The 27,435-nt window shown below is 34.6% G+C and overlaps 1 protein-coding gene across 2 annotated transcripts; it reads right to left on the bottom strand.

Annotated features, from left to right (window-relative positions):
• Window positions 1-665: 665 nt before the first annotated feature.
• LOC125649554 (neuropeptide receptor 15-like) lies at window positions 666-25,685 on the bottom strand. 2 transcript variants are annotated; one of them, XM_048877178.2, is made up of 3 exons: window positions 25,182-25,685; window positions 12,056-12,653; window positions 666-1,485 (listed from the first exon to the last, which is right to left on the bottom strand). In XM_048877178.2, exons 2-3 carry the CDS (start codon window positions 12,550-12,552, stop codon window positions 756-758), a joined length of 1,227 nt encoding a protein of 408 aa, XP_048733135.1. In that variant the 5' UTR covers window positions 12,553-12,653; window positions 25,182-25,685; the 3' UTR covers window positions 666-755. The 2 variants fall into 2 exon arrangements, with proteins under 2 accessions (XP_048733135.1, XP_048733136.1); XM_048877179.2 differs by lacking the exon at window positions 25,182-25,685 and having other exon boundaries at window positions 12,056-13,585.
• Window positions 25,686-27,435: the final 1,750 nt, after the last annotated feature.

Below are 27,435 nucleotides of genomic sequence, written 5' to 3'. Positions count from 1 at the left end.
GTGTGTAGATTCTTTATGGCAAAACATTTCATTCCATACCATGGTGTTTGATCTAGTGACCTAGACATTGTTGTTTGGCCTACTTTAAGAAAACATAGCCTAGTCAATTTCTCCTTAACTATTTAAGGTAGAGCTTTCATATATATATATATATATATATATATATATATATATATATATATACACACACACACACACATATATATATATATATATATATATATTTGTGCTTGTATTTCATAACATGATCCTTGACCTTGACCTCCTCCAGAACAGCAAGGTCATGCTATTTTTATTGGTGTTGAGGCATTCCCGTGTGTGAATTCAGGTTTGGTCGTGATACTTTGGAACTAAGTTGGGGCCACGATATGGGGTGGATGTTTTTGTAGAAATAAAGATTGAAGAAAAACCTTTAAAACATCACAACAGCTGAACAATAAAAGGGCCAGTGCGATTCTGGTGAGCGGCGTGGCCCATGACTCTCTGGTTAAAATAGAAATATACTGTATGTCCTTCGTACATTGAATAACACTTTGGCAACACATATGATAACTTAAAGTAAGTCATTGTTATGTTAGTGTATACTTTACCAGACAACATTAAGTATCTCCAAACGCTTAAGTTACTAACTAAATTCATATTAAACAGTAATAACAATACTATTCTTAAATGTCTTGTTTTATTTAACGTTATACCTAGTGCAATAATAATAACAAAAGCATGAACAATACAAGCAGAAGTAAAAACAAAAGCGGTTACATTTCCGTTGTTGCCGATACGTAACTTGCGTGACGCCAAACACGTGATGTATTAGAGGTCAAGGTCGGTTGTCGCCGAGGTTTAATCTGCTGGTGGCTATTTTTACAACATCTACATATAATAAATCTAAAACACTGTCTAAAATTCTGACTAAATATTGAATAAAGAACCGGGTTAGCAGCGGAATTCACATTGGCGATGATCATAACGAAGACCTGATAAGCGAAATTGTGATGAAAAGTCTGTGGCGAGATAGTGTTGGAGATGAGAAGAACCTGGTGGGGGAGATAACTCAGGAAATACACAACGACGCTGGAAATCAACATCTTTACCACGCCCCTTCTCGCCTGTAGAGCTTCCGAAAATCGCTCAAGTGACGATCCATTCACTAAACGGATCGTCACCCTTCGGTGGAGTCTTTCGGAACCAACAAACAAGTGTTTCGTCACGAATACATACAGTGTCACCTGTATGACAAGTGGTAGAAAGTAAAATAAAACCGATTCTATGTATTTGAATAACACAAAATAGAACATGTGATCGTCCGGGAAGATTATCATGCAATATACTACGGGAATATTCGGGTCGCCTTGAATCACCTCGTTGAATATTAAGGTGGGCAGGCCGGCCAGACAGGCGCACGGCCAGATGCAGCCCAGCACAAATACTATTCTCCTCTTGTTGCACACGATGTGGGCCTTGATAGGATGAATGATGGCCACGTATCTGAAATTTAAAACAATATATGCATGAATATATGATATAAAATTTCGGTACAAGTGCATATTACAATACCTATATATATTAAGACTTTGCAGTCTAATTAAAATTAGATCCTATGATCCGCTCATCTACTATCGCTACACATAGCGATAGCAGATGAGCGGATAGGATCTATTTTTAATTAGATTGTGAGACTTTGAAATATATATGTAGTACATATGTAGTTGCTCAAAGGACCACATGTATATAAGCTGCCTACGTCATGTGTGGTGATTTGTACCGGGGTGTCTGAAGTAGAGATATATAGAAATACATGTAATTTGAATTAGTTTCCATTCTTCCATAATCAATTTCTTGAAATTACATGTATAAGGCTATAAATATTGATAATTATACAGTTGAAATGGTGAAAATCATGTAGATTTATATATTTTTGATTTAAAACAGTCTTCCGCTACAAAACATTGTCCCTTCCAAATTCCACAGGAAATAGAACAAGACCATAATGCCCCGGATGGCGAAACTCCAAAGTAAAGGTCACGAGGTCAAATATTTTGGAACGAAACGAAAGGTCTTGTATGTGAAATATGAAAACCTAATCACCATCCATTCAAAAGTTATGATCAAGGTTAAAGTTATGATCAAGGTTAAAGTTTTTGCAGACAAACGGACAAACCAAAATCTATATGCCTCCGAACCTCCGATAAAGGACATGAAAAACCTTCAGGGTAGAGCTGAATAATGAATAAATGATATAAGTTAGTTATCGTTTGTTGCGCGGATGTACTCAAACACCGAGGAGCTGATACACAGATACATGTATAGAGAAATAGATTTCTGAATGTAAATGTTGAGGTTTTAATCTAACGTTCATATCAGAGAGCTAACTTTCTGAATAACTTTTCAACATACAATGTGCATTTAATAATAAATAGATTTCTGAATGTAAATTTTCCTATTTTAATACTAACAACATTCATATCGTGTCCAAATATCAGTTTAGATAATAATAAAAAAAAAAGAGCTCTGCAAACCGTATCTAATATTCATTGTTATAAAATAAAACTCTTGTGTTATTACGTAATATTCATAAGAAAATTCATATGTATCTCGTCATGACAACTTTGTTATGATGTGTTATTTCATGGAAGACCATGCCACTGTTTCTATGTAAATACGTTGAACGTGTGAACAATGAATGATCTCGGATGTAGATGAACTGAAGTGCGATAAAAATTGAACTAAATGTAACTTGTTGCATTTCAACTTAAGCAGATTATAGATTTTTTTCCCCTCTGGAATCTTAACTACAGAATTCTGTGTCTGACGAATAAGTAAAGTGAACGATTTTTGCCATGCAGCTCCCGAGACGTACTATACGAGATGTTTGCTCGGTGTCAGCTAGATACCTTACATGACCGGCCGGTATCTATGTAGTACCGAAATATTTAGAACATGACACACACATGAATATTTACATTTCCAACTTTTTGCCTTTGATATCTTTAAAAATGGTAATGATAGTCCTTTTCTAATGAACGCGCTGCAGTTGTAAACAATGCACGTACGAATACCGAACTACAGTTAACCCTGCCTACCCCGACACCTATGCAGTTGGCATTACTGGGCATTCTGACCCTTTATTTTCATTCTCAGTTTCATATTTTCATTCTGTTTTACACTGTTCATTCTCACACACTGTGTATTCCGACAATACTTTGTATCCCATTGCATGTCGGATTAGACAGGTTTTGCTGTACGTTATAAATATAGCATGACCATTTCAACGCCTGGGAATTCGAACAAAAATGAAAATAGAATGTAAATATGAAAAATTACATGAGGGTATGAACTGCAACGCCTCACAGCAGCATACTTCACAAGGCGCCTTAGCAACAAATTGCAAGGTGAAGATAACGAACAGTGATCAATCTCATAACTCCTACAAGCAATACAAAATACATAGTTGGGCAAACACGGACCCCTGGACACACCAGAGGTGGGGTCAGGTGCCAAGGAGGAGTAAGCATCCCCTGTCGACCGGTCACACCCGCCGAGAGCCCTATATCCTGATCAGGTAAACGGAGTTATCCGCAGTCAAAATCAGTGTGCCAAGAACGGCTTAACAATCGGTATGAAACACGTCAGACAGCATTTGACCCAATGCGAGGTTGTATTGACGAACTAGATCTTTATAACGACCATAGAATTTGCGAAATGCTGACTTCAATCGAGATTGTTGAAACCCCTGTACCATCAACTTGTTTATCAGTAGCTTACCTCGATTTAAAAACTGACTATACACAGAACAAGCTCTTGCATATCGAATTAGTTGAGATATATAAACACCATATGCAGGTGATAATGGAATATTGCTACATAAATATGGGAAGTTGACGATGGAGAAACTGAAATCATCTCGTTTGTCATACAGTTGAGTTGTTAGTTTGCCGTTAATGTTTACTTTCAATAAAATATCTAAGTATGAAGCAGAAGTGGACGACTCTGTGGTGTCCTTTATTTCAAGCTCACAGGGATATATCAAATCGACATATGAATGAAAGCTATTATTGTTAATAGACAAAACGTCATCGATATATCTAAATGTCGAATTGAAGGCCACAGCGAGAGATTTGTTCTTCTCGCGTAGAAGTTTTTGAATAAATTATGCTTCATATGAATATAAAAACAGGTCAGCTAACAAAGGAGCACAATTCGTGCCCATGGGAATTCCAACAGACTGTTGGAAGACCTGATCACCAAAGACCACGAAGATATTGTCAATGAGGAACTCTAGCATATTTTTAATTTCAACTTCAGAGTACTTGTGCGTGGAATCAGAATAGTGTTTAACAAAGTAAGTTTTTGAATGACTGATCACTAGATATGAATATTTCCGTTTTCCGTTTTTGTTGAAGAATGGTCGTGTATAGTGTTGAAAAGTCATAGGTTTTAATGTTATTGATTTGGGAAAAATTCTGCGATTTCAAGTTTACTAAAAGTTCTTTAGAATTTTTTAGAATCCACATTTGATTAACACCACTTCTGGCATATATAGTCGCACAGTAAGTTTTAAGTTTCTCCTTCACAGCTGTTAATATTTTCGTGAGGAGCAAAGATAAGGGCTTGATAGAGCACTTACTGGATCCAGCAATGTATCTTTGTTAGTAAGGAGTTTTATGTAGTTTAGGAATCCAGTACTCATATTCATTCGACCCATTGACTGGGATATTAAATGTGTCTAAAACTGAAGCATGGTTTTGAAGAATTTCATCTTTTGAAAGGGCAGTTGGAGTATAAGTATGATTACCAAAAGTGGAATTAATGCCAAGTTCGTTTAAAATACAGTTGTAATAATGAGCCTTACAAACAAAGACAATGTTGTTACTAGCTTTGTCAGCTGGAACCAAAATATATTCCTCATGTAACCTATTTAATTCTTTTATCACTTCTGGTTTACTAAACACAGAAGGCTAGATGGTACGTACTAGTGTTTTCATGTGTCTAATGCGGGATTTTAATATCCCTCTTTTCTTCTTTTTCATATTTAGCCCATCGTCTGGCATAATCTTCGACAGAATTCATAATAGTGATGAAGTTCTGTCGCCAATTAAAAGACCGAGGTTCTCTGTATTTAGGACCTTTTAGAATAAGTGATTTGAGGTCCTCATTTTCAACTATATCAACATCACCAGCTGGACTATAGTTCAAAGAAGATGAAGAACATGTTGGTGGATTACGTATAAGATGGTCTATATCTAGGCACTGCAAAGTTTGTTTATAATTAAAAAGTTGGGATGCAATAGTAGAAGTATAGCTGTAGGAAATACAGGGTGTAGACTTGAACTTGAAATAAGTTGGAATACACGACTGAACCCTGAATCTAAACCAAATCCGTACAGTATTTGTACAGTATCCGTACAGTAACGAGACAACAGGTATGTGATCCGTGAATTAAGCAACATTAGCGTATGAATACGTTTTAAACTACTTGACAAGTATATGAAACGTACAATTTGTGCAACATACATTAAATATTGATGCAAAAATGTTACACACGTGTCATGCACGTGTACCATAGGTTCAACAAAATATATGTTCAACATGTGTCGTATGATTGTTTTCAACACACGCGTTGCAAAATAGAAAAGCGTGGGGATCATTTCAGAATCGTTGTTACATTGTATGAAATGAATCGTTTAGCAGGGCTATTTATTCTCGTATATTGTGATACATCTAATATCCACAAATGGCGATGCATATCTATAGATGTCATCACTAAGTAATGTATGGGGAAACTTATTGCAACTGTTAAGTTCCCGGATCAAGGAAAGATAACTGTAACAAGAATTGTTAAGAAAAACAGCCTTCTTTAGCACCACTATAGAAAAACAGCCTTCTTTAAAATCAATACAGAGGAAACCGCGGATAATTAACTTTATTGATATGAATTCATCAGGATTAATTATAGCACATCGATCAGGTTTTCATTCGATAGAATGACAAACTTAGACTTTAACACTAACAGGGGGTACTTTTATAGTACATTTTAGAAAGGTATATCAAAATCTAACATGTTTTCTGAAGTTCACTCCATTACACAAGATCAAATATTCTGTTTTCGATTTTTCTGACGTGAAGTTAGGAGCCGTCAAAAATGATATAGTCAGCACTCTACAATGTATATAATTCTGAGTTCAATTTCCCTCTTTTGGTGCAGAACAATTCTAAACCGATCAGCATTCCTCAGAATGTGTACTATAAGGCAGGAAGTTCCTGCCCATGACACACCGGGCCTTTGGTACCTAGGACATTTCCTTCTAAACGTATTAATACTAAATTACTAGATGTTCGTGTTTCGTTTCAAAAATCACAATACGCTTTTGATTAAATAAAAAAAATTGAAAGCAAGTGCCGAATCGACACACCTGTTGGTGACCTGGATTTATCTTACTTGGGATTTGAATATGAGAAACGCCAAAACAATGTTTTCCTTAAATGGAAGATGAATACCACTATGATAAGATATTTGTTATCTCGAAAATGTAACAATGTAGGAGACGATACTTAGAGAGAATTGTCAAGAGAGAGAGAGAGAGAGAGAGAGAGAGAGAGAGAGAGAGAGAGAGAGAAAGACTCTTCTGTGTCACCAGTTTGGTATTTTATGGATGAATGGCGTAAAAATAAAGAACAGCGACCAATCTATGATTACACAATCAATGTTGCTAATGACAGATGACTTGAAACTTATAATATGAACTTTTTGTATGTGATGGTTTTTATCTTTGTCTTCTAGTTAATGTGCGATTTTTTAAAATATGTTTTGGGAGATATAAAAATTCTTTTCCATAAGATATTCTTCACTAAATGATACAGGTTTAGATAAAGCACTGATTAAATTGCGAAACAGAGACTTAGTGCATTGTAAATATTGATTACAAAAGTGTGATAGTGAAAGAATGCCTTGTTTTTATTTGCACTTAGTTTCAAATTTCATATGCATTACAATGTATCTTTACTGCTTCTTTAATTAGTTTTCTGACATTGAAGTTACTCAAGGGACTAAAAATAAAAACAAACAAAAATAAAACAAACGAAAAACTGATGTAGCTTTAAGTCTTTTCTGATATAAGTACTACTAAACAAGTGTCAATAAGTTTGCGGCATTAAATAAAAAATGGCGTTAGGTGGTTATGTTTCTGGGTGTGTCACATTTTGAATTTACAGAGTAAAACAAAAACTACAAAATTTAAATCTTGTCTTTCCTAGAGACGTATATGGTTATATATTTGTGACATCTACTGAAGGACAACTAAGAATTTAGCAAATTTATACAAACAAATCATCGCTAGGTCGAATGCTGTCTGACGTGTTTCATACCAATTTTTAGACCGATCTTTACACACAGATTTTGACTAGGGACTACTCCGTTTACTTGATTAAGATTGATTGATTGAATATTGTTTAATGTCCCTCTCGAGAATATTTCACTCATATGGAGATGTCACCATTGCCGGTGAAGGGCTGCAAAATTTAGGCCTATGCTCGGCGCCTATGGCCTTGGAGCAGGGAGGGATCTTTATCGTGCCACACCTGCTGTGACAAAGGACCTCGGTTTTTGCGGTCTCATCCGAAGGACCGCCCCATTTAATCGCCTTCTACGACAAGCAAGGGATACTGAGGACTTATTCTAACCCGGATCCTCACGGGATTAAGATATAAGGCTCACGACGGGTGTGACCGGTCAATAGGGGATGCTTACTCCTCTTAGGCACCCGATCCCAACTTTGGTGTCTCCAGGGATCCGTTTTTGCCCTTCTTTGATTGCTTTTATTCTTTATGGGAGTTATGAAATTGATCACTGTTCGTTATCTTCCATTTGTTCATACATGTACATACAATTTAAAATCCGGCATAGAGGAGGAAATATGATATTGAAAACAAGAAATTAACACCATGATGTTCTTATAATGTAGCTCAGACGCTTTAATAAACCACTTTCTGGTACTGCAGGACGAAGAAAGGGGCGGTACCGATTTTCTTACATAAGGAGCACGTTGGTTTATGATGTAAGTCGAACACACGCGTTAATTAGCGAGTTACATGTATGTGATACGGTTAGTCGACCCCAGGGACCAGACAAGAACACGACCTAATTTTATATTTCTTGAGAAGTTCGAATGATTTCTACAGAATTTTAAAAAAAATCGTAGTCAATAATGTACATAGAACTTGATTAGAAAATCATATAATACACTTAGTCCTAAAGATTTGAGTATTTTCGTTCATTATTTAAAATTTGAATGGTTTTTTTTTTTTTTTTTTTTTTGTTTTTTTTTTTTATAATTTTGACAGGGAAATTTAGAGAGAACCACACTATCGCTATTTTACCGTTTCTCAACTTTTACTGAGTAACTCTAAATGGCCATTCCTTTATTCACTGTGTCAGGAATGAAAGCCTCTTTACTCCTGCCACATTTGATAAATTATCTAAGTAAAGGTAGCCAAACTATAAAAGTGTCATTTTCGAAATAAATTTCACTTTTTGTTAAATACCCGAGTCGTTTACAACTGCTGTACATTCATCAGAAAATGGCTATCACTAAAATTTGTAAAGATATCAAAAGCAAAAATACTGGAAAAGGGAATATCTTAAAATGTAAATACGAATATTTCTTTACCTCCGTTTATCTGAAAATGTGTAAAATGTAATAATACGGGAACTTTAGTTCACCTGAAAATGTGTAATGTGCAACAATACGGAGTTCACCTGAAAATGTGTAACATGTAATAATACGAGAACGTTAGTTCACCTGAAAATGTGTAACATGTAATAATACGGGAACGTTAGTTCTCCTGAAAATGTGTAACATGTAATAATACGAGAACGTTAGTTCACCTGAAAATGTGTAACATGTAATAATACGAGAACGTTAGTTCACCTGAAAATGTGTAACATGTAATAATACGAGAACGTTAGTTCACCTGAAAATGTGTAACATGTAATAATACGAGAACGTTAGTTCACCTGAAAATGTGTAACATGTAATAATACGAGAACGTTAGTTCACCTGCAAATGTGTAAAATGTAATAATGAGGGAACACTGGTCCACATAGATAGGTCTGAATGGGGCATCACCATGTTCATGTCTATCTAGAATTCAATAAATCACAGAAACAAATACAATCATCAAACTTTAGAATCAGGGTTTGACTTTCTTCTTATCTATGTCAAATACCTATTGGTATAAAGTTAAAACCATTGGTATAAAGTTAAAAATTATTGGTATAAAGTTGAAAATGTGGAAGTGCATTAAATCACAGATAAGTTTTAAAAGGAGGAAAAACTGTCGTCGTCCGGTGCCTAATAACTTTTACCAGAATTTGACGGAATTCAGGTTTTAGAGTTTGACGTTCATGATTAAAACGTCCATGGTTATAAAATTTATAACTTGGTTTGCCCACGGCACTCAAAGTGTTCAATTTTATTGATACAAATAATAAATGAATGTCAATTCTCCGATTTTAGAGGTCAAAGAAATGGGTTGTTCCAGATATTCTTATATAAATAGCACGTTGGTTTGTGATGCAAGTCAAAGGCGCGTTAATTTGGATGTTGTGTAATACGGTATATAGACCCCCCGAGACTAGACAAAAAAACCCGACTTGATGTTGAATTCCCATAAAGTTTTTTAAAAGCTTTTAAAAGTCAATAACGGTTACCTGACTAAAAAGTCTACACTTTTAAGTAACCCCAAAAATCTGAATATATTCAGTCTTCCTTTATGTTTTTGATGACTGTCTTGTGTTTTTTCATCAAAATTCTAAAAATATAAATGTTTTGGTATATATAATGGTAGTGGTCATCTACCTCATTTCATTACAGATCATTCAAATTAAATCAGATATTAATTAACTCAATGGAAAAGATTAATTGAAACATTCTGAACTGTGGATATTGGTGACGCATTGAAAAATACATATATACCGAACTTTGTGTACTGTTATACTACAAGACAAAGAAAAGGGCTGTTTCAGACTTCCTAAAGTAATTTTAATGATCACCTTGATTTGGGATTTACGTCGAAGAAGCGTTAATTTGAGAGTTGTGTAATACGGTATGTAGGCCCCAGAGACAGGACAAAAACGCGACCTAATTTTGAAATTCTAATACGTAATTTCCACAGAGTTTTAACAATTCCCATAGTCAATATCGGAGAATTGATTACAATTTTCCTTAAAAGTCTAAGAATATCTATTATATCTCAAGTTTGTTCGTTCACTGAAATTATGAAAACGTGATTATTTGCATCACGGCGACTGTCCAAAAGAACAATGATGCTCACAAATGCCGAGTGTTTGGGGAAGGAGCAATCACTAGCACATGTTAACGTTTTAGGTTTATCGCTGTCTTGTTTGTAGCTATACCTGATCAACATTATGTAGCATAAATAAATTGGTACGTTCAATCTTAATAGAACATACATCTAGTCTGGCTGATTTTTCGCTCAAATATCGATTTAGCTAAAAAATTTACCATACCATTGTTGCGCAAGTTGACTCGATATTAAAACGATAAACAATTTCTTTAATAACTGTTTGACAATGTAAAATTTGTTGTTTGTAATTTTTAAATTCAAGAAAATATATCGTCACCATTAATTTGTTAGGAGTAAGAAATAAACATTTCCTAGTTATTATTACGACGACTTCCGTAATAGTCTGTGCATTAATTGTCTACAAGCCAGGACTTTTATTTTCTCTAAGAAGTTTTCGGGTCGTATAAGGGCTTTAATGAATATTTGAAGGTATGTTTGGACACAAGTATAGTAGGAAAATATGATAGGATTTTTTTTTATATTAAATGTAAGAAACAACAACAAAAGAATACAACGATATCAGGCCTTAACCGTGCGCAGCTTTGTGTGCGCCGTAAATCGAAGTTTTTGAATAAGAAGTGGATCTGTAGCTCTCTGATCTGTCCCAATATTTTCTCAGAGAGCTACAGTTCTGCAGCTACGTTAAGCTTACCTAGACTTTTCAAAAATATTCAGTGAGTAGTACTGAACCATTCTTAAGAAACCAAAAACATTGTCGGAATTAAATCTTAATCAGATAATATATAGTCCCTAAAACGATGGCCATCAATTATGAAAGTATATATTTCGTTTGTGATGAAACTGTTGTCGCAAATTGATAGAAATATGCAATCTGATTGTGGAAATATTAAAAAGAAATTTGTACTCAAATTTCCATTCTCTTCTTAAAAACGCCACTGCAATTCCCCTTTAAATATTGTATACATAGTGCAGTCAATTGAAAGATTTTGGTTTCAAAATTATTCAATTATTACAAAGCCGATTGTGTATACTCGACTAGTTTCTTTAAATCTTCAGGAGTATGATACATGTACATTTATGTTGTGTATATATATATATATATATATATATATATATATATATATATATATATATATATATACAAAGCACTAAAATGACCAACGACACGAACAACGAGATTGTCAAATTTTCGGGACGGCCCGTCCCTTCTTCAGGACAAACGAAAACAATTACATAATGTGGTCAATATCAACAGAGCATAATAACAAAAACTACATATAAATACATCTAGCACTACAACTACACTAATCTACAAACGTATTTACAACGCAGACTACATGTTTTTGGTCTTTAGGCTTGCCAATCAATGTTAAAAGTGGAGCGAATTAGAACATGCCTTATTCGTCCAAAGAGCTGATCCAAAATGTTCGAAAAGAAAAACAATAAACTTAATATATATACAGTCTGTGTGTATATATATATATATATATATATATATATATATATATATATAATAGAAATACAATTTCAATACTTCTAAAGAATTTTAAAAAGAAACTAGTCGAATATATATATACATATATATTTGGGGTACGTGAAAGCATTCTTTCTCTGGGAGATTTAGAGAAAATATATAATCTCGATATGAAAATTTCCTAAAAATCTGAATATGAATTCCACAAGAAATTAATGAAAATTTGCATGATCCCTGAGGTATATTTTTGTCTCTCACCTCTCAACACACAGCGCGATCAAAGTGAGCACAGAACCATATAATGACGTCACCATGACGTAACGATTCACTTTACACGCCGTGCGGTTAAACAACCATCCCTGTTCTAACATAAAAAGAATGGTTTCCGGAATTCCAAACACCATAATGAGAAGGTCTGCGAAGGCTAAGTTTGTAATTAACAAATTTGTCATGGATGTTCTCATTTTCTTATTGCATATCACTGCACACACTACAAATGAATTTCCGCAAATTCCCACCACGCTTATCACAAAAAACAGTAAAGAAAGTCCGATAATTGTTTCCGGGGAAGTAGAGTCACTCCCGAGATTTTCCGAGTGAGATTCGTTTCCGGTAAATTTTAAGGCCATGCCATGCGACACATATCCCGCGGAGTAGGAATAATTCAAGATTCTTTTCCTCGTGAAAATCATTTCCGATGACACACTTTGTGGATAAACATCTCCGGAAGTTGTGAGATTGCTAACGTCAACCATTCTTCCTGAGAGCACCGTCCGTATGTTAGAATATCTTCCGAAAAAAAATCCTGTTACAAAGTCATTGATAAGAACTTCCAGGAACTCCTTCCTCGTTCATTCTACAAAAAAAAACACAATGTGATATTGATTAGCTCCAACCAGGATCCCGATTCCTTTCTCTACGGGTGTTACGTATGAGGTATAAATCTACTATAGACAGCAAAGAACGGCATTTCTATCAGTGCATATCAATCACACGGAAGAACTTAATTCAATTATAACTCCCCAAACATTTTAATGCAAAAAACAAATTAAACACATTACATGTTTTCTTTTGTCGAATTCATTAACCGAAATTTTCGCTTGTTCTTAGTCTAAGATACTGTTTTAAATTATTGTGTTTCTATGTCAATGAAGTTTTAATATGCCTAATATATTTTGCATTAACAGTGAAACTCAACGCCAAATATCGAGGCGCTCTGAAACACGCGATTTTGAGGTTCTATGGCTAGATTGACCGAATTTAAATGTTCGGTGTTGGTATTAAAGGGACTGATTCATGATATTCCCCAAAAGTTTCTTTTTCACTTTTAATGAACAAAATCTACTGTCTATTGTGTTTAGAAGAGTTTACATAAAAATTAAGGTTGTACATTATCACAGAAGCTCCTTTTAGAGAGTTTATTATTTGTTTTGTAAACAAAGACTGCGGTATATTATTGTTTACGAAATGTTCAAAAGAAATGGATACCGATCCAAGATTATTATATATTTTACATTTCAAGCATTTTTGGGGTAAATGTGTCATCTAAAGGTTAAAATTTGTGACTATGCAAAATTAAGATGCTTTATATTACAAAATCAATATTTCACTTGTTTGTTTGTATACATAAAAAGACTCGAGTCTTTGTTTACATAACACATATTTAAGGCTAAAATATTGCTTTTATTCTTGCATTCAAAAGGTCAACATTTTGGCTCTCAACATGAAATGAGTTATATTTTTAATATTGACCATCAAAAATGAAAACTATTTTATCAAAAATCGTGAACCAGTACCTAACTAATAAACAATGACAGTGGTTTCCAAACTTTACAAAAGAACAGCGGATTATGAGCCTTGGACACACTGTTGAACTGGCTGATAGTGTAACAGCTGAAGTCCTTTGATAGTTGATCTACTAATTATATTATATGTTTGAACTTGGATTAATCCTTACATGTAATTATCAGAAATATCATGTATTATACACGTCACTTAGAATTAAAAAAGAAAGATATAGATAGATAGATAGATAGACAGACGGACAAGGCGATAGACTGATACACTGTAAATAGATAGATATGAAAATAGATATATAGAGGGACAGACAGGTAGGTAAATAGATAGATAGAAAGGTAGATACAGTAAAACTCGAATATAGCGAACACGAATATAGCGAAATTACGACTATAGCGAAGTGAAAACGATTTCCCCGGCAAATTCTTTATATATTCTATATAAAAGTCTGCGTCTATAGCGAACACGGATATAGCGAATTTACGGATATAACGAAGTAAATTCCTATTCCCCTTGAATTAAAAATGAACGTAAAAATCACCTTTTATAACGAATTTATTTTTTTCATTTTAAACTCTATGTGATTTTTAACAGTCGTTTTCCATTGACATAAAGGATCAACACTTATTACAAAATTTCTGTTTGTATTTTTTCAAAAAAGGTTGTTAACGCAAAACAATGCTTACGCATACGTTTAGGAAATATATTGTCGGTATTGTTAATTATTCTCGTTAATTAAATTTGAAGTTTGATTGCATTTCTTTTATCGTACACTCCTTTATTTGTGTAAAGCAACAAGTAAATGACAATTGCAATAGATTGTACAGGTATGTTTTGCGCGAAATTTTATTGGCATTTCTTTCGACATGTTCTTGCATGACTTAATAATCCATCAAGATAAATTATCATATATAAATCAATGTGTATATTTCTTGTATAAACATATTTCTTCTCGAAAATATATAGGCTTCATTTCTCTTAAAGACAATACAAACGCAAGTATATCGATTGCTGCTTTCTTATAGAACTGATATACATGTAGAACAAATAAGTTTTATAACGAATTCGTTATATTTGAATTATAAATTCGCTATAAACGTATAGCGAATTACGCTTATAGCGAATTTTTATAGAGGGTCCCCAGAAATTCGCTATATCAGAGTTTTACTGTATATAAATAGATATATGGACAGGCAGACAGATAGATAAATAGATAGATGTATAGACAGATCGATACACTGTAGATATATATATATATATATATATATATATATATATATATATATATATATAATGTAGATAGATAGACAGATAAATCTACAGATATATATATAGATAGATAGATAGATAGATAGATAGATAGATAGATAGATAGATACGCCATTGATTAATTTCTTGGAGGTTGATTTATATGATTAAAAAAAAAAATTCCCTTTAATTTGTCGTTACAAAGAAATCTCGTTAATTGATTACAGGTGCAGTTTCTTAACCTTTAAAGTAATCCATAAACGATAGCCCACGGATTCTACAGTTTACGTATTTAGTGGTGATATGATGATAATTCAGTTACGTATTTAGTGGTGATATGATGATAATTCAGTTACGTATTTAGTGGTGATATGATGATAATTCAGTTACCGTTTAGTGACTATGATGTAACTGAAAGGTGTGATTTTATCTAATGGTGAAATAAATGCCATGTTAAATAACAAAACCCCATAAAGCTAGGAGTATTTTTTCTTTCTCTCTTTTTATTAAGTTTTTTCTTTCTCTCTTTTTATCATTACATGTACGATTTTTCTTTCCCTCTTTTTATTATTACGGTTTTTTTTCTCTCTTTTGATCATTACGTTTTTTCTTCCTTTCTTTTCAATATTACGGTTTTTCTTTCTCTCTTTTTATTATTACGTTTTCTTTCTTTCTTTTTATCGTTACAGTTTCTCTTAGTTCCGGTGATGCCAGAATTACTACATTTACCGTACCAGAGTAGATTTCCTTTGATTTATTTCTACAGAATCGGTGAGTACATTCTGTGCCACTTTGTCACATTCTCTCACCATTGCGATCATTCTTGTTCGTTATTGCTATTGTGCATGTCCTTTGAATGTAATTATTGCATAATTCATGATAAGAAAAAATTGTTCCCGAGTTTCTCAAAATCATTATGAAATGCAGGTATCATAATGCAACCAAAGTTATCAAACCTAGAACCCGGGTACCACATCGCTCACCTGAACAATGCAATTTTTTTTTTTTTTTTTTTTTTTTTTTTTTTTTTTACATTTATAACTTGTAAATAGAATCATACTGATAAGGCAAATACATTTAAAACAACGTTCGAGGGGTCTGTTTGTAGACAAGGGCACCATGGTGTGAAGAAATTCGAATCTACAGCACCTGAATATACACGCATATCAACTTGATACTTTGAAGACTGTGTCCCCGTATGTTTCTCGGGAATAATTTTTGAGGAGTTTTCTTTTATAATTATATGCATAAGTTTGAAGTTCTATCGCGAACCTATAACTTAAACGTAAGAAAACATTCACGCACATTTTGTAGATCAATGATTAGTTGAGAAGATTTTTTAACGTCCGACACTGATATCCCTATTTATAAATTATTTCCCCTGGAAGAGAACATGACCCTTTTCTAATTACACTTAAATTTCCTGCCTCCCTGGGTGCTTTGTGCCAAGTGTGGTTGAAACTGGTCATATTGATCTGGAGAATACATAAAAGGTACATGCCAGACACAGACCCCGGAAAGTCGACGGATAGAAAATCTTAAATCCAAGAATTATAACAAAACAAAATAAAATTCACGGACACTGACCACATTTCAAATAACGTTTTGTGTAAGTGTTCTACTGCATTTCATTTAGATTTATATATCGGTGTCGGAAAGATATCATATTGTTAAAACTACTTTCTATTGGAGAGAGAGAGAGAGAGAGAGAGAGAGAGAGAGAGAGAGAGAGAGCGGGAACCAGAGAGAAATAGTACGTAACATAAACATATCTTGCTAAACATTTCGTCATGTTCCTTGACAAGGGTAAACTATGCCAAACTTACCCCCATCATTACATAATAATTATGTCAGTTTTTGTTTGGTATTCAAGATATATCTTCATTATGTTGTCTTCTACCGTTCCCCTTTTTGTTTGTTTGTTTGTTTTTGTTGGTTTTTTTTTTTTTTTTTTTTTTTTTTTTTTGTTATTTTATTTTATGGTGGAAGATTATCTAAACATTATAGGAACCAAACAGACAATACGCATGTGATCTCCGTGATTGATGATTTGTGTTATAGCGCATGCATACTTTCTCTCTGTCACACAGCCTGTCCTACAAATGAGCTAGTGCATTTGAAGAGTTCAATTATCGCTGTCTCCTCTTACTGTGCAGATCGCTAATCCTTTGACATTGCGACGACACGAAACACGTGCAGTTTACAATAGATTCGACGCAAGTCAAAATTATATATTTATTATTGTGAGTACATTTTAGCTATGATTGAAAGCGTAACCTCTGCCAATATTCTGTAAACAGATGCCAACAGGAGAAGATTATTTGCACCAAGAACAAGTATATTTGATTTTTGATAACCATAAAAATGCGTTACCTAGCTCAAACACGTTTACAGTTTATCAGCAAACAATTCTCGAACTGTGATGATTCACACCTTTGAATGTTACGCTTAATTGTCTTTTCCACATAGAAAACAATGAATTTGTTATATAAATAAATATACGTTTGATAGCTCACTGCAATCGCACATTCTCGTGTCTTTCCGACAAACCGAAAAACAACCTCGAACGTATTAAGCAATCTCTCACCAGAGATTGCGTATTAAGGTAACCTTCGTTATATCAAATGAAATTATGAAGATAGAGTTATATATATTGTTTACTTCTGATAAATATTCGCGAGAAACTACGAGATCTCTTCATAGTAAGTTTAAAAACATGTTATTGATAACTAAATAGTTACTAATATATGTACATGGTTAGAAGCGCCCATTTTGTACAAATCCCCTACTTCCGGTGAACGTATATGCGCAATACATACGAGGCGCCTTTCCCGAGCTTACCGAAAAGACCCGAGAAGTTGCGATTAAGATCACTGTAGAATTTCTAAAGGGATTATATCATATTTTTATAAGAATGAAATACTTCTAATATATCTCAACAATGTAGGCAACACCTAGACAGAACACGGAAATACGGCGGAGGCTACGGAAAAGATATCGTGTGTATTTATCCACTGAACCTACACGTCATCAGTCTGCGTTCAGGTCTTGGTATCAGGGGTCTCGTAATCTTATTGCAGTCCTTGATGCTGGAACCAACGACATAAAAGTTTGTTAAATTATAGCTGACAGTTTACGCCTAGTTCACGCTATACAAGTTTATTCGTTTACATTTCGAATCCCTACAAATTGTAAGGATACCCATTTTCCTCATGAATACGTTGGTATTGTAAACAATGCGATTTTGACTACCAGTTAGATTGTATTAACTTTTATGCGACCGGGTCCTGAATTTCAATCAGATGTTTAAAGCAAATCGTTTTCGTATTTTCTTCCCTAACCACAGACCAAAGTGCAGTTTAATCACTTAGAATTGATATACAGTCGTTTCAATCAAATTCATGCTTTTAGCGGTTCATTAAGGTTCTTTGGAAATAGGACGAGTACAGGAATAGGATTATGTTCCTAGTGTATTTGTGTAATTGATGTTCAATAAGAAGTTTATATCGTATCATAACACAACATCCTGGAAGGTTTATAGACGTCGTATCGCTGTCGGCCGTCGGTCACCGCGGGTCTTCTCGGTTGAGTTCTTTCTTCGTGACAAGATATTGCTGAGTACCAGCTTCTGGATTAGGAAGCCTTGTAACAATGTCCTCAGAACTGTTTTTATCTTACAATATTGTCTTTCTTTATGGCGTATTGATGATTGAACTTGTCTTCCTTCGTGACTTAGAATGCTATCTATTGAAAGTGGAAGCAACAGGATTATATCAATCAGTTTGTTTAGAGGTAATTGTTCCCAGAATGTCACGACTAGCTTGTGTATCTATTCAAACCATATCATTCAATGTGTTAGCAAATTTAAATTTCATGGATTTCAATGGGTACGTTTTAAAGACGATTGTATACTCATCACCAAGAGTTTATTGTGCTATATACGTGTATGTATGTAAACCAGAGCCAAGCAAGCTGCTCGATTTGTTTTCGTTCTGGTATGAGCACTCGTTACATGGAATTTACATGATTTATACACTTTACCATGTCCATTCACACTCTCGCATTAGAGGGCTCTGTAACACCATGTCCATTCACATTCTCGCATTAGAGGGCTATGTAACACCGTATAGCTTTTTGTTTTGTTTATTGTGGATGTAAACTCTGGTGATTTTCAAGCTCATAGGTATACTTCAGTGGAATATATTTTGACGGATATGGAGTTCCAAACCAAAAATGAATATTTATCTGCAAAACGCTTTACTGTCGTCGGAAACATCCGACATTAAAAACAAAACAGTAGTTTATTTACCTCCCAAACCGAAGACTGCTAAATGTACCTTTAACATAAAAAAGTGCTATTCAAAGCCATTTTTTACGAAAATACGAATACTGATTTCAGACACATTTGAATGTAATTCAGTTACTAAAAAATGACTAATTCGCTAAAATGAGCCAAATTATCACCCCGCGGAAAAAATCCGCCATATGGTATGATATCACAGCGTCCATAGTCATTGTTGTGGAACATGTACGGTATGTCGATATACCGGTATATTAGTTATAGCTTATATACATTAACATGTAGATCTATACGATAGTTCGCCGAAGACGAGTTTCAAGTTGAAGATGAAAAATAAAATTTCCAAATCCTTCAATACCGTAATTATATTGAACAATGTTGAGATTACTGTCTTTAAAACTACATTATGCATGCATTGCTTCCGTGTGGACAATCCGGACACGTAACGTGCGGACCATCCGGGCACGCATTCCAAGCACGGAACATGTAACACGCACTCCAAGCACGTAATACGCACCCCAAGCACGTAATACGCACCCCAAGCACTGAACACGCACCCAAACACGTAAATTTTGCAGCCCACTATCGTCAATGGTGACGTCTCCATATGAGTGAAAACTCGAGCAGGACGTTAAACAATATACAATATGCAACCCATCTTATACATTTTAGGTATGTAGCGGCGGCTCTCGTCTGCGAAGCGAGCGCCGTATTTACTAGGACTGTGTATCGTGAGGGAAAAAAGTATCACGATATTTCATAAAAATATCGCAATATATCATGATATATCGAGTTTTAATCATGGCTGTTTTTTCTCTAATTATTTTTGGGGTAGAAAATGTAGGTTAAATCATTCCTTTGCACTCCTTTTCAACAAGTCGTATCCTTATTGTCTTTAACAGTTGTTTTATTGTACTTTCTAACTAAAACTAAGATATAAATTCAAGAGAATCACAGCCCTTGTGGAATTTGCCACAATTTTTTTGAATGCATGCGCTAGAGAAAGCTGGCCTTTTGCTGAGGGAAGACTTAAATTATCATGCTTTGATTTTGTCAACTCAGTCTCGCTCACATGCTTCTGTGCCGACATATTAATACTAGGTATATTACTGATAGAGTCTAACCTGTTCTTCGTACTTGTAGGATATCGCCTGTTTAAAAATGCGTAGTCAAATTCGTAGTATTTCCGCTGTGTTTAAATTCTGATAAACATATTCTGCACACAACTTTCGATGTGTCTACTTTCTCCTCCACTTTTTTAAACGCGAAGTGTTCCCCAACTTTTGATTTTCCTTTCGGATTTCTAACTAGGCCTGGTTGATGCTGTAATTCCGCCATGGTTGTTTACGCAAATACTCTAATTTTAAAACCAAAAACGTGCGCATTATATACTTCCGGAAAGTATCGAAAAACATCGATATTTCATTTTATGTATCGATGTATCATATCGACCCCTCTGCATCACAATACATCGATGTATTGTTACACCCCTAGTATTTACTAGGCTATATGTACCGCGACGGGTTCTCCTCAACATTGCGGCGAAAGGATAGGCTATTGTAAGTTGTTTTAATTCCACGGTGCTAAAATTTCATGATTTGTTGCAAGGGCACAATCGCTATGGTTTTAATTTCACGTGATAGGAAAATATGCCTTTAAAAATTTCATTGCTTAAGGCATTGGAATTTTTAGTATATATCATTCACTATAGAATTAATTTCGCGGGGAAGAGACAAATCGTGAACACAATGAAATTAAAACCATCGTGTTAATTTCTTAATCTACAGTTGAGAAATAAATGTTGAACTAAGGGACACGCCTATCAGTGGCGGATCTAGGATTTCGAAAAAAGGGGAGCCCATATGTCGAAAGTCAAGTGTTAGCCAAAATACTCAGCCAGTTTGGGTGCCAAATCTGGAGTTTTCATTTATATGTGCCAGTATTGCCTTGTAAATTTGTGGCGAAAAGGGCGATGGGCTAGCCCCCCCCCCCCCCCCCGGCACCCCTCTAAATCCGCCACTGCCTACACGCTAGGGGCTATCTCAGAGATTATGTATATAGGCGATGACAATGTACATCTACATGTATAGGAAGACGACAAGCCGTTACAGATTTCTTCTCCTGTATCTTAATTGTGCATTGCGAAACCTGTTAAGTGCTACACCACGTCACTCTAGATACGTGTAATATGTACAAGTGTCGATCTTAATTTGATTTTTGATCTCTTCCACGGATAAGAATCAACCGCTGTTGACCCCCAGTGTGATATATGACCTCGATGTGAAGGGAGTGTGGCACTTCTCATATGGAAATGTTCGATTAAACATTCTTGAAGTTCTTCATCAGATAGAGTTCCGTCAATTCTTTGTTGTTAAGTGCCTGATACGAGCCCTGGTAACATACACTAAATCATATGCCTTAAAGCAGCCAATTTCGAGTTGAATTATTCCCCACTAAATTGAAAAGAATTGAATTATCGCACGCATTACCAAGAGAAATTCATTCATACACATTTCTGGATTTGGAGAATTTTGACAATTCCGTGGAGGCCAATGGTTCATATAATGGTATTAATATAGCCATTTAGAATAACAAAGTGAAAATGTAACTGAAGGAAGCGTAACTCGGGTTGTCAGAATGCATGGATATTGAATGCAAGACCATAATCTCAAAAGTTTAAATAAAGAAATGCAATTCCAATAGTTTGAAATAATTCTTTTGGGACACTAATTTATCCTTCAGTACATTTAGAGTACCGTTTCATTATACAAAGCATTATTTCCCAGGAGACAGAAAAACCTGCTCAATTTACTTGTAAGGCGGGAGCCGTACTCTGAATGGTCTCTAAATTTAAGCGGCTTCAAGAAAAAGATTATACCAATTCTGGAAGAATCGTACGTGTAGAATAAATTCGATGACGATTAATTTCAATATCAAAGACAAAATGTCGATTTTCCATACGTAAACATCATCTTCAGATCTCAACGAAAAGGTCATTAACCGTACATGTTTAAATGAAAATTAATGCAGTCCGCAATTTTTCTTTTTTTCTTTTGTAATTTAACAATGGAAATTTAACCACGCCCTTTGCTGTCTTAATGAGACAAAATGACGAGTTAGTAAGTCTGAAGGACGAAGTTCCGTTCATTAACGTAAATACGGCTTTGAACTGATTCAGAGTGTACTTTTGTCTGAAGTCCGACACTACTAAAACTTCAACAAGAAATGTTCACGTATGCACCAGGCTTAATTGTTCGATAGAAGGATGTATATCATGATTTATAAACAGAACTATAGTATGATATATAGTAATGAGATTTTTTTTGTCTTTGGGATAATTTTCAACACCCAGAAGATACAATGTTCAATTCACTACCTATGCAGTGATTAAGAATAAAGTGCGCGGTCTAAGATACGCTTTCCAACACGCATTCATTTTAATTGTCTAACTGGTTTTCGAATCTTCGGACTCCTGTCGTGTCCGGAGTTAAATATCGCACTGTTATCTGTTGTTTGACAGACACAGAAGAGTCTGTTATTACTGCACGACCGCGGGAAATTCACCACCGACACAACAGAGTAGTGATCCCTACTAGAACTAGTTATTTTTACCTGATCAAGGTAGAGGGCTCACTGCGGGTGTGACCGTTCGATCTTGATCAAGTAAACAGTGTAATCAGAGAAAGGCTTAACATCAAGCTATTAAATTCCAACTTTAAAGTTTTCGTTTTGTACCTGTCGAATATTTGTGACTTATGGAATAGTTGTGACTTATGGAATAGTTGTGACTTATGGAATAGTTGTGACTTGTGGAATACTGTAAACCACCTTTTATTCGCAAGTTCTTTATTCGCGCTTTACCCAGTAATGAGCTAGTTCACGACGACTAATTTTTGCGACTTAGATTATCGTAAACAAATACAAGGGACATTAATGGACTCTTTCGTGGCGAGAAATATTCGCGATGATTAAGTTCTCCTTAATCTAGCGTAAATTTCTTACTCGCGAAAAAAGTTGGTTTACAGTAGCTGTGACTTGTTGAATAGTCGTGGAATATCTGTGACTTATGGAATAGTATTGGCAGATAGAGCAGTAACTGCACTTCCACAACGACCGTGCTAAACAGTTCGCAGAAAAATTACGGGATACTAGCGTATGGTAATCCCGCCTAATTTAGATACCAATGACGACATTTTCTGAAAAATAATGAGTACTATCCTCGAACAATGGTCAATTTAGGTCAAAGATTTCAGCTTGGAAACTGGATCAAGCTTGCTCTTGAAGTGAAAAGCAGCCAGAAGGCGTGGAGGGTTTACATTGACAGTGCCTCAATCACAGTGCCAAAGCACCTGCCTCCTTTCCCGTTTCAAAATTTCCAGGATCCGCCCATGTAGCAATAAGAAGTATTATACAACATTTGACAGTAACTCCCTTCGCCACCTTCAGGTTGCACAATGTATGGACTTTGAATTCCTGAAAATGTTAGGATATCTTACTGATTCGCCATACATATAATACACATACTATTTATTTTGCTTCCGACACCTATCAAAATGATTGTATAAAACACAAACAATTGCAAACAAGAAATAAACAAAACCACAAACAACCATAAAATACAACCACAAAATAATACGTAAATAAATACCAAATAAAATTATATCTATGAAAACAAAATCGTAAAGAAGAACCTAACTTTTGATATTAATAAAATCATAATATATTATTGTAAATGATTCCGTGTTGTTTACAATGCTTTACGGCTCAGATGACGCAAGCTAGCAGTTGGAAATCCATTTATTTGTGTAAAGACTTCAAGTTCTGAGGGTCACAGCCAGGGTGCATTAAAACAAACCCGAACACTTTACAAAGAATGACAAAATGGATATTACATGATACGGACTTCGTATCATATTGGCTTATAATGCACACAGAAATACAGAGAATGCCACTATCTGTTAAATTCATATTGGTTTTATTTTGGCTCTTTAAAAAGAAGGAATGCTTTTGTAAAAACGGATCAAAATACAAAATATTGCAGACTTGGTATACAAACAAATAAATTGTCAATTTCCAATTAAGATGATTGTAGCCGGTGCACATTAATAGACTTTGATGACTTGTGGTGCTAAAGATCAGAGCAAAAAAAAAAAAAAAAGAGAGAAAAAAAAAGACAACGTCAACTCAGGTGGGATGTAGCACATGTCTGTAATGGCCTTCCAGATGACATTAAGAAGTCAACATCTCTTGACATTTTCAAAAACGTCTTAAAACTCAGTTTTATAAATAAGCTTTTTAGATTCTGATATGTATAAACTGTGGCTGTTTTAATTATCAAAAAGAAATCTTTTAGCCATCGATCTTAATTATAGTGTTTTATTTTGATAATTTTACAGATTGAAGATTTTATGTCATACGGTCATTTGATTTCATTTAATTGTGTTTTATCGTTGCATTCCTCTTCTTACCCTTGTAAAGCGCCTTAGAGAAATTTGTTTTATATAAGGCGCTATATGAATTTTGTCATTAGTATTATTAAATATTAACTAAAATTGGACTGCACTCGCCTTATTCTCGAATAATTGATATTTAGGAAAGTTTTCTCTGGCGATGTCCCGTGCTCTGCATTTATTGCTTTATACATGTACTTATTTCAAGCTATGCATATTTTTTCTTCTTTTAAAGTTTATAGAGAAAAGGGAAAAAGAAAAATTGCTGTGGTGGAGTATTTATAATTCTTTAATAACAATGTAAATCATAGTTTTGTGAAGATTTCTCTTCTGGTTTTCGACAGTTTTATGTGGTGAAAAGTACAAATGTGTTCTAGTATTTCAAATCAAGACTATAAATGCAAGAATATATATATATATATAATCCAAATAGAAAAAGTTGATATCACACAGTCAAAATAATTCAATAAAAAGGCAGGAAAATATACAGTTCCAAAATATATTTAAATCACTAGCGATTTCTGGATTTTAACATCCATCCTCAGGTGAATACAAATTAATAATGAATATATATATATGAGATACTTACCTGATTACAAACGTTCTGTTGTTACTATATCCATACACATACATCAATTTCTTTACACATATACAGTCAAAGTTAGTCTGTATTACCCGCTTCGTTTACTCCGGCACCGGGCCCGCTCCTGGTCAAATGACACGTTTATCGGGTTACCGCCGAGCTACTTACGGTACTAACAGTCGACATTCATTTGCATCACATTCGATACATCATATTTTTTTGGTAAGAAGTAGAAACAATCGATAGGATATCACGGGATTCAACCGGATGTTGTTTCTCCATTGAGTGTTTGATTCGACAAGCACTAGAAGCGATCCCTCAGCTGGAAGACATTATATGTAAGTTGTTTTTGATTGTTTTTAAATCCATATCACCATTCATCTGGAGAAGTCTGCAGTTGTAGTCTGTATCTGTCATTTTCATAATGTGCAGTACGTCACACTGGTATGTCAGGTTTTAAGACTTAAGCCCGATGGTGTTTACACGAGTATATTTACTGTCAATATCAATATTGATTTTTAATCTTTCCAGTTTTAAAACATTGACAAGTTCACTCTATCTGTAACATAAAAGGTCTTCCAGCATTTATAGGGTTTATGATGAAGTTTTGCAAACTGTACTTGTTTCGGGGTGAGACACGTGATGCTGGGTTGTTTTCTTAGAAATGTTCACTTCCAATTTCTACCTTAATTAGCTAATCATATAATCAACCACTGCATTCATGAAAAAATGCCATTTACGAGAATGACCACGACAATAACAATCGACACGGAGGTCACTCCACAAATTGCAAAAAAAATATTGTTTGACTTAGAAATTATCTGAACGTGCAGTACACTGGTTGGTAAGAAGATACATATGTATCTACCATTGTAAAAACAAAATGTCTAACTAACGATTATTAGATAAAACAACAACAACAAAAACTCTGAAAATCCAACGCACGCGGCGCCTAAAGGCTGTCAAATCCGTGTAGGATTGGGGAAACTCCACGAAAGGTAAGAATAACCAGATTCCCATTATATTCAAGGCGCATGGAATGCCTTCCATCATACGTTGTATGTTAATAAAGAACTTCTAAAATTTGCGATGACTTGAATGGAATCAAAGCAACCATGTATACAACGTATATACATAATTATCACTTGCATCATTATTCTCCATAATTGACCGTGTGCAAATTAATGAAAGAATGGAATAGATAGAAACATGATCTTTTCATGGAAACTTACTTTTGATCATAGAGTGTATATCTCAGAGGACAGGCGATTTTTCTTCCAAAGAGAGTATATCTTCTGTTTAAGTATGAGTACAGTGAAGTTACATGTAGTATCGATATTAAATGTACAGTACAACAATCAAACTGAGTTTGATCGACTATTGGCTACAAACATTTTCTCACCTCATAATTTAAAGCATTATCACAAAGTGTTACAGATTCAAATGAAATTCTTACAATGAGATTCTTTTTCTTTTCTCTTTGAAGAGCGAGCGTTATACTGTGTTTTAGAGAACTATATTCCAGTGCACGTGCGGAGGATCTATTTTTACACAAAAATGATCGTAAAATGATCCCCAAGTCGTCACACAATGTTAGAAACTGCTGCAGTGCTTCAGGTTATTCAGGTTATGGTCATAGGGATCGTATTAGTGTTAGTTATGTCACAGCGATTTAGTCAGCTTAAAATCAGTACAACTAGGTCTTCCTAAAACAAGTAAATTGACGGCAATGTTTTTATGCCCACGTTATCGGAGAATCGGGGGCATATATAATATATTTTTGGTCTGTCTGTCTGCCTTTTTTGTCTGTTAGTATGTTTGTCCGCAAAAACTTCAACCATGCCCATACCTTTGAATGGATGGTGATGGGGGTTTCATATTTCACATGCGCATTACAAAATATGTGACCTTCATCGTAGAATTTAACTCTTGAAAAAAAAAAAACCAAAACGTTAACCTAGGCTATATCTTTTTAATGGTTAGTGATGGGACTTTTATACTTAACATGTGTATTCTTTTTGACAAAATCCTTCTTTAGGTAAATATTCGTTTACATTATGGCCTTGACCTGGGAGTTTGAACTACTTTTGATAAACTTTAGCCTAGGCCATAACTGTTGAATGGCTAGTGATATGGCTTTCATATTGTACATGTACGTGTATATTTTTGTAACATTTCTTTGTGCACCACAATTACTTTTCTGCCAAACGGGGCATCAGTGTTTCACAAGCACATCTTGTTTTCAATGAGTACTGTCTTC

The sequence above is a fragment of the Ostrea edulis genome, chromosome 5 (genome assembly GCF_947568905.1).
Source record: "Ostrea edulis chromosome 5, xbOstEdul1.1, whole genome shotgun sequence".
In the NCBI taxonomy this organism is placed as follows: Eukaryota; Metazoa; Mollusca; class Bivalvia; order Ostreida; family Ostreidae; genus Ostrea; species Ostrea edulis.
This window is presented reverse-complemented; position numbering and strand designations above follow the sequence as displayed.